At 42.2% G+C, this 9,549-nt stretch overlaps 1 protein-coding gene across 1 annotated transcript; it reads left to right on the top strand.

Moving 5' to 3' along the window:
* The first annotated feature begins 203 nt into the window (after nucleotides 1–203).
* EIF3F (eukaryotic translation initiation factor 3 subunit F) lies at nucleotides 204–5,001 on the top strand. Its single transcript, XM_084290604.1, has 8 exons — nucleotides 204–570; nucleotides 648–718; nucleotides 797–876; nucleotides 1,886–2,023; nucleotides 3,071–3,162; nucleotides 3,365–3,501; nucleotides 3,634–3,747; nucleotides 4,513–5,001. The coding sequence occupies exons 1-8, from the start codon at nucleotides 222–224 to the stop codon at nucleotides 4,588–4,590; spliced, it is 1,059 nt and encodes a 352-aa protein (XP_084146730.1). The 5' UTR covers nucleotides 204–221; the 3' UTR covers nucleotides 4,591–5,001.
* The last annotated feature ends 4,548 nt before the right edge of the window (nucleotides 5,002–9,549 follow it).

Below are 9,549 nucleotides of genomic sequence, written 5' to 3'. Positions count from 1 at the left end.
GCCGGCGCCCAGAGGGCGGGACCGAGGCCATGCTCCATCCGCAGCAGCGTGCTGTGCCCCAACGGGAGCACCACCCACACCCGTCCCCGCTGATTGGCTGCCGGCTGCCAGGCGGCCCTTAGCGCACCCGTTTCCCCAATAGCAACGCGGCGCTGCGTGACAGGCATCCCGCTCAGCCAATCGCCATCCCACCGCCCCTCCTGCCCTCTCTCTTTCGCAAAATGGCGGCTCCGGCACCCGCTGCGGCCCCGGCGCCTCCCGCCGCCCCCCCGGCTCCCAGCCCGCCGGCGGCGCCCCCCGCAGCCGCCTCAGCCGCGCCCCCCCCCTCCGCGCCTCCCCTCGCCGCCACCACCGCCCCCCCGGCCCCGGCCTCAACCCCAACCCCGGCCCCAACCCCGGCGCCGCCGCCTCAGCCCCAGCCCCAGCCCGCCCCGCCGCTGTCCGCCGCGCTGTCGGGCCCCTTCCCCGGCGGGCGCGTGGTGCGGCTGCACCCGGTGGTGCTCGCCTCCATCGTCGACAGCTTCGAGCGGCGCAACGAGGGCGCGGCGCGGGTCATCGGCACGCTGCTGGGTGAGCGCCGCGGGGACGGGGCCGGGGGGGCAGCCACCGACCCCCTCAGCCCCGCTAACGGCGCCCTCTCCCCGCAGGCACCGTGGACAAGCACTCGGTGGAGGTGACCAACTGCTTCTCCGTGCCGCACAACGAGTCCGAGGATGAGGTAGGTTGGGACGGGGCTGCCCCCCCCTGCGCTCCCCCTCGCCGCAAAGGGGTGACCCGGCCCTGTCCCGCTTTGCAGGTGGCGGTGGATATGGAGTTCGCCAAGAACATGTACGAGCTGCACAAGAAGGTGTCGCCCAGCGAGATCATCCTGGGCTGGTGAGTTCTGAGAGGGTCCCTGCGCTGCTCAAAATACCTCCTCCTCCTCACAGTACGGCCCCTGTTAGACAGCCAGCCGTAAAAGTGCTGTAACTTAGAACAGGACACGCATCTGGAGTCCTGGAGGGTTTGGTTTTGCTTAGGTCTAGAAAAAGTATCACAAAAGTGAGCAAGAGAATGCTTGTGGATCTGCTATTGCCTAGCCACTTGTAATGCAGCCTGCACTGTGGGAGGTGACTGGTTGGAGTGAAGAACATAAAAGAGGAGCTTCGAGTTTAGCTTCAAAGGCCTCATGAGGAGTCTGATGTCACCCTGAGCACGCGGATGCTGAGAAAAGGTGGCAGGACTTGGTGATGCCAAGCAAGTCCAGTAGGGTGCAATAGGGACAGAACATGTGTGTGCGCGGATAGCTTTGTTAGGCTTTTTGTGTCTTCTCTGATGCTACAAAATAGCTTAATGCTGTTCCTGTGGAGCAAAATCCTGCAAGCACAGAATTCCTACCTTCCTCTGCAACCTCTTAATGGCATGGCAAAGTGCACTTCTAATGACAGGAGTTTTTCTGTGTATGTGGGAAGCTAATTGCAGAGCAGCTGAAGGAGCTAGATGAACAAGTCTTGCCTCCTGAACAGAGATGTGTGATTTGTTTAAGATCTACTTGGGTGGTCCAAATTTGCTTGGCATGCTTCTGTTTGCAAGGAAATAAAGGTTTGGTCCAGGCCATAGTGACCAATAACTGACTGTTCAGTGTCTGATGGCGACTGGACTCTTTGTGGATAGTACTACAACGGCCCTTTGCACATTTTGTGCATGTGTGCGCCCAGCCTGAACCCTACAATTCTAGGACAGCTGGCCATAAAGTTACAAATTCCTTAGTTAAAACACTTGTACTTACTATGCTCTGCAGCTCAGTGGTTGGAAATTAGGGTTTTAGGATACAAAGCTGTTAAATACCAAATGCTGGGCACTTGAATGTTAGAAGAATGGCTCTTCAATGTTTGCTTTTTTGAAGGTATGCAACCGGTCACGACATCACAGAACACTCTGTCCTGATCCACGAGTATTACAGCCGGGAAGCGCACAATCCAATCCACCTGACTGTGGACACAAGTCTGCAGAATTCACGCATGAGCATTAAAGCCTATGTCAGGTACTCTGGGAAGGGGCTGTCTGAATTACCAAGAAAGACCATATGAGAATAATGAGAAACTTAGTGGGCTGCAGTGTCCTCTATTTTGGACAATACTGTGCAGTAGCTGAACCATAACTGAGCCAGAGATCATAGCTTTCTTCCCACTGAAGTGTCTTGACCAGTGTATATACGTTGAAAGACTTAACCTTCATAAGGTGGTTCTTCATTGTGGGTGGGAAACTGGTATTAACAGTGTTCTGAACATATTCATGGCACGTCACAGGATTCATATAGCTGGCATTAATGTCATTAACTTCCATCATACTCTTTGAATGCTAGCCTTTATTCACTGAGCCTTACTGCTCAGCAGTCCAAGTTCTAGTGCAATCAGAATGTGATTGAAAGAACATCTTATTGTTCAGTCTTTTTTCCCCTCATCCCCTTCCATTTGCAATTATCAACTGATAATAGAGATTAGATACTATGAAATGAAACTATTGCACCTCACTGTTCTTCCCCATACTTGTTGAAGAACTCTCCTCCTTCCAAGATAAAACCCCAGCCTTTCTTGTAGCAGAAATCATTCTGCTTCCTGCCTGTGCATCTTCAAAAAGAAAGCTTTCCCATGACATCTTCCATACTGAAAGCGTAAACAAACTTTAAATACTCTCAATAATAATATGGAGTTTTGTTCTTGAATTTTTGTCCTATTTTTGTTTGTCCCTTAAATGATTTCTCAAAGAGCATGAAGTATTCCAGGACAGAAAAAATAAGCGCTGTACAAGCCAGGAGAAACCGGCTAAGATAGCACCTAGCGCTTCATGTTGTCATGTCAACAAATGTCAGACCAGCTAGGAATATTCTTAGATAAAAATGAGCAGTTAATAATACGCCTGTATTGATTTTCTGTCCTCACTCATTCTGGGTCTTCATATTGCTGATTTTAGTGAGAATGAGTAACCAACACTTGCTCAGACATCAGTGCTAATAGAGATCACTGAGATGGAAGTATATTATTCCCTTTCTTTTATATGTCAATACTGAAAACTTTTTCTTTTCTCCTAGTGCCCCGATGGGAGTCCCTGGTAAAACTATGGGCGTGATGTTCACACCTCTAACAGTGAAGTATGTTTATTATGATACAGAGCGGATAGGAGGTGAATGTTTTCTTCCTATTTTGATTCTAACCATTATTGTGACACTGTTCAAGTACTTTTCTTTTTTTAATCCTGGTAAAACTGCCATTCTGCAGGGAATTAAACAGTCTTACTTAGCCATCTAAAAATCTGCAACAAGTTAAGGATTTAAGTTGTCCTCAGTGGCATTCAGTTTTCTTACTGATCCTTCTTTTGCTTCCAGTGGATCTTATCATGAAGACTTGTTTTAGCCCTAATCGAGTGATTGGCTTGTCCAGTGACTTACAACAGGTGGGGTCAGCCTCGGCCAGGATTCAGGATACCCTGACTATGGTGCTGCAGTATGCAGAGGATGTATTGGTAAGACCAACTATTAATGACCCAGCAGATAAGTTTGATATACGATTACACATCTGTTTTTTCTTTTTCTATGTTTTCTTTCTGGATCGTAAACTCAAAGGGTTTTACTCACGTTAAGTTTCTTATGTGTAGTCAGGCAAAGTGGCTGCTGACAACACTGTTGGGCGTTTCCTGATGGATCTTATTAACCAGGTGCCAAAGATTTCAGCAGAGGACTTTGAGACAATGCTAAACAGCAACATTAATGTAAGTTTGTCGTCTTATTTTTTCAGTGTATTGCCAATAATTTTGAAAATCTGTCCTACAGACACAGATTTGTCTATGATCAAAACTACTCTTTCATACCAACGTGTTCATAGAAAATACAGCCCTTTCTCATCTCTAATTTGATGTTTTAAAAGCTGAAGGTGGATGAAGGAGCTCATTATAATTTAAAGACAACTGCAAATGAGAGAATTAATTTAAAAGCACTTATGAATTATGCAAGTAATCTGAAAGGCAGTGCTGATTGTTTTTTTAGAGTGGCTTGGTAATATGAATTACCAAGCTTAATGCATTATAGATTTCAAGGATAATTGGTGATTTGCCACCTTTCTTTGCCTGAGCTGAAGTTCTTGTCTCATTTACATGACACTTAGAGCATGAGCAAGGTTTTAGTGTGCTACCTCATTTCTGTCACAGATTTTTAGAAGGCTAAGTTTCTGAATCTGTTGTTCATCCATAGTCTGCAAGACCAGAAATAATTTTTAATTTTGCTTATACCCTTTGACTTGCCTGGTTAACATGGGTGAACTCAGAGTTAAACTTTCACAAGTAGTGTCTCATGTTCCAGGAATACCAAAACCTCCTTCCTGTGAGGGAAGCATTCCTCAGGGCAGGACACTGAAGACAGCAATAGTTCCAGTAGCTGATTTTACACTGCTTTACAGCTATTAAAAATTCACATCTCCATAATAGGCTATAATCTTTGTTAATATTTCTGATCATTGCTTTTATTTCCCTTCCTCTCAGGACCTGCTGATGGTAACCTACTTGGCAAACCTCACGCAGTCACAGATTGCTCTCAATGAAAAACTTCTGAGTTTATAAAGAAACTTCTGCCACTCGACCCTTCCTTCAAAAAGCCTCAAGAATGAGCAGATCACCACTTCTGTGGTGGTACAAATTGCCTTGGACCATAACTTAATTACCTAGATGACTTGGTTTATGTCTTTATTTCTACTTCCCTGAAAAAGCCCTAAGAGTGCAGGTAATGAACAGGAACTCATGCAGACTGGATGAGCCCACTATTTTAAAATGGAATAAGTGAATCTTTTGTCTTCTGGGTTTACTTACTTGTATTACAAAATACAGCTTTATTGTAAGAATTTGAAATAAAAGTTCAATTTTATTGGCAAGAACACCTGTCCAGAAAAAAAAATGTTCTCCTTTTTTTAGTATAATAAATCTCCTTTTGGAGGAAAGAGGGGATAACATGGTATCAGGAATGCAAATTAAAGTGGATGCAAGTCATCTCAAATTCTGCAGCTTTCTTTGTTTTCCCCCTAACTTTTAAAGCACACGGGAAGGCATCTTGCACTGCACAAAATATACTTTTCCAGAGGGACTACAGAACAGTCACTGGCTCATAAATGGTGCTGTATATATGGCCTTCATTGATGGGGTATGAGACACCAGATTCAGTTTACATTGCTCTATTATTTCTATGCACATTTGACCCTTCGGGAAAGGAAATAAAGTATAATGGAATTACACCCTCATAAAGTAGGGCTTCGGAGAATTGAACTAACAACTAAGTTCATATGGCTAGAAAACCTCACAAACCATTGCTACTGGAATTTCCCTGTTTGCAAAAGAAAAGCACAGCAATATACTTTGGTGAGGGATGTCATCAAATAGGAATTCCCTCTTCCATGACCCTTGTACTGCTGGGTCAGAAACTTCCATTTTTTTCCCCCAAACCTATTTCACCTGGAATTAAGTTTTAGCAGAAGGAAAGCCATTCTGAATTGTAACTTTTTACAATTTCAGCTAATACACAACCTTTGGTAGTCTGTTCAGCTGTAGTGCAGTGGATTCACCTAATACAGTAGAAGTACCCCTCTTCTACAACGTACCTGTTCATGCTTATGTACTAATGACTATTTCTGATGCATTTACACCCATCTGTTTTGATAAATGAATTAGAAACATCATAGAGAAAGCTGCAAAGCCAGTGTTCACCTCAAAAACCTTTGTGCAAAATTTGCCACATTCGTCCAAAAGTGAGAAACCATTAAAAATCTATAAATTCTGTTCTAGTTGTTCCTATCTGGGGAATTCCCTGAGTGGTTCAGTGCTAAATTCTAAGTTCTAATTACAAGGGCAAGGCACCTGAAAACTGAGAGCACAGCAAAGATTTCACCTCTTTTCAAAGCGAGCATTAAATGTGTTAAAACTTGCCACATTTTTACTGGTCTCACTGATGTTTTGTTTCTCTTCTTTAAGCTTAATATTCAATCTTTGGCCACTTACACACATCTTTCAGGTCACAGTGTTCTTTTTAAAATAAGCCTTGAAATAGATAGAGGAAAAGAATGAGCAGCAAAGCTCATTTTGATAAAGCTCATATTGGATAGGTCTCCAATAACTATTGCAATAAGCAGAGGAAAAAAAGCATGTTATTTCTCTGATCTGTCCCTCTGTAGTAAACTCTTGTCATTCTCTGTTAAGAAAATTAACATATAAGAAAGATTCAGAATTGAAAGATTTCAAGTTGAAGAGCTATTCTATTTAGTCAGCAGCTGTGTATGAAATGCAAAGTTCTGAGAAGAAAGATCAATTTGTGGTCATTACTTATAGAAAAGGTATTGTGGAATTTGCCACAGTCCCTACAAGTACCTGAAGATGAACGATGATGCGTTACGAGGGATTGAAGCTGTCTCTTCCCGTGTGGAACGATGCACTGCAAAACCGGCGTGTCAGAAGAGCCCATAATCTGTAGGTTCAGCTGTGTGCTAGACATCACAGTGACAAATACAAAGAATTGGAGTAGAAAAACAGTTGCCATATTAAAAATGCTGTATTTGATTCCATCCATTCTGTTACTGGGTGAGTGGTGTATTGTAAACCTTGCTTTGCAGAATTTTCAAATTTCAGTGGCCACTCTTGTGAAGGACAATATTGCAAGCACATTGTAGTGCATCATTTTGCTTGATTGTAAAGCCTGTGCTGTGTCATTATTACTTAGGAGGCTGAAGAAAGAGGCATCGCCTTCTCTGAAGTTTTAAAATCTAGGCAAGAAATCCTAAAGGTCTTCTATTGCTCCACTGTAGGGAATCTCATATCTAAAAACCGGAAATTGCATAAGTAACCTGGTGGAAAAAGCTTGGGAGTCAAGAAACATCAAGGATTTCAAGCTCTAATTTGCTATTATTTGTAAATCACTGAGTCCCTGGATCTACTAGGGGCATTTCTTCCTTTTCTGTTTAGGATGCATTTCTCCAAATAGTTTTGACAAAGCTATTGTTATTATTATTTTTTTTAATTTTATTGTTAATTATTTGTTAATTGTCTTTTCATTGAGCATGGTAACCTCTGATAACCTGCAGTTTAATTAGCATACAGACATGCTTTTTTTTTCTGACATCTTCCTAGTATAAGATTGTGCTTGGTTGCCTCTTTGAGCAAGCGAATGTAAAATCCACAAGCACGTGAAGGTCCTCTGTGTAGTTTACCAAAATAAATACTTGCTGGATGAACTCTAATAGCAATGCCTTATTAAAACCACAATATTTCTGAAATGATTACAGTTTCAGCAGTAGAAACAAAAGTTGTATACCACAATGGAAATTGCAGATGCATGATGGTAATTAGCTTCCTTGTTGCTCTGTCATGCTGCAAGGTTTGCAGATGACAATTAGATGATTCTTCATGAGAAGTTTGTGGATAGGCAGTATGCAACAGTCAGGTTTCCTATGACATCTGTAAAGTACTTAGGACTGATGATGCACAGAACAATTCTAGTAATGGTGACTATAGGATTAGACTAAGATCTAAAGTGAGTCCTTGCAAACTGCATTGTGCTGGCTAAACTAAAAAGCAATTACAGTCTGACATCCTAAATTCATGTGATGGAAGAAAAAGGCTAATGCTATGCATTTCTCTGAATAGAGAAAGAAGTTTGTGTTGCTAGTTGTGGTACGTTTAACAGCCACTACTTCATTGTCGCCACCTTCTCTGGTTCCCTGTATCCACTAGCTTTACTTCAGAGGGAGTTTCCTGAATCATGAATTCAGTTCTTTCCTGTTTTGACCAACCACATCTTAAAATCTGTTTTAAATACACCTAAATACCCTTTGTCCTTATTAAATTTCACTTCATGTTCTTCCTGGTATTTATACACCTTCTGTTACAGATAGTCATCATGCAGCAGCCTTCCTTTTGCTACACTAAACATATTAAGCTGCATCTCCTCTCTTCTCCTGCCCTGTTTATGCTTTGTTCACTTAGCTGCCCATTTTAAACTTATTTTCAGTGTTTCTTGTTGGTACAGACCATACCTGTATCAGTGTATAGATCAATGGATATAAGAATATATTAATACTTCCCTGTTAGAAATTCCTTGTTTGCCTCTTGGTGTCTGTCATTTTCAATGGCTGAGCACCACCCTAATCCTTTCACTGCTGACACTTGCAGTTGAACTCCAAATTACCATAGAAATTACTAATTTAAATGCATGACCTGGCATTACAGCACTTCTTAATTAGCAAATCTAGATGTTATAACGATCCCCATACTTATTCTGGTTTGGATTATTCTCAGTATTGGTGATACTTGAGTTTCATCCGCAGGTACCATTGGCTTGTTCCTAACTTTTAAGAACTTCATCAAGAGAAAACTTGGAATTGATCCCAGACCAACTTAGCAGAATTCAACAAATTCCTTTTTCAACATGGCCTTTGTGCTTACTTTCAAATTTTTCCTCCTTGGTCATGCTAATTTCCATCTTCTCTAGTTTAATTATGGGTTCTTCTTGTCAAGTCCAAGCGGCTTATACTGAGTTCCTCATTCAGAATAAACGTTGTGTCAGCCTGATCCAGCATGTCCAGTGATTCATCTTTAACATGAACATCTTTGTGTTTGGTTGTAAGCCTTGGAAAGTGGAGATAAGAGTAAGTGTTCTACGTTGTTGAAAGTAACAAATAAAACTTGTAATCTGCAATTTGATATTTAAAAAGTATCCTTGCTGCCAGAATCACAATTTCATTTGCTGATTATTTCAGTATACTGGGATGAAGGTCACTAACTTTGCCATGTCAGCTGAGTCATTTAAGTTTCTTGGCAAAATCCTGCAGTCTGCTGCAAAATGTTGCGAGCCTGTGGATGGATGCCATCTACTTATTAGTAACGAATCTGAAATACGTGGTTTTAATCATGAGGAGTAAAACATCAGTGGTGAAAATTGTTGGACATGCTATTTCAAGTAATCTAGCAGAACAACCTGCTGTTCTCCTTGCATGCTCTGAGTAAGGATGAAGTGTCTATTTTTACTGTGGTTCCACCCAGCAGAACTGCGGACCTTGACGGCAGTTGTAAGGTTTGCATGAAACCCTGATGTTTGGACTACAGTGGGTGGAGTCCTAACATGACTCATTGGGTAGTAACTCTCATTTCAGCAAACCAAACATTTTCTGGAGTGAACTGTACTTGCTCTGCTCCCTGTTCACACAGGAGGTTAACTCAACAGCTAACTTTGACTATCTGCATTTTAATTACTGCAGTCACAAGGTACTGTAAGAGGGAAAATACCTTTAGTACTTAACTTTGACTTGGATCACTGCAGTATCCTGTTGGTTTGTTATACTTTGACCCATGGTTCAAAGCTGACCAGATCTTGTTGCTTACTGCGAACTATAGGAAACTTTCCCCTTTAACTGTACTGACTAAAATATAAGATCAAAAGCAATGCTTTATATTAAGCGTGAAGGACTCCAACCAGGATACACATCACTGAGAAGCAGCAATGCATTTAGTGTCCTATGTTACAGGCAATAAATTACTTGGAGG

This window comes from Netta rufina (genome assembly GCF_964035555.1).
Source record: "Netta rufina genome assembly, chromosome: 7".
Taxonomy (NCBI): Eukaryota; Metazoa; Chordata; class Aves; order Anseriformes; family Anatidae; genus Netta; species Netta rufina.
Note: the sequence above shows the minus strand (reverse complement) of the source record. Positions and strands in the feature narration are given on the sequence as shown.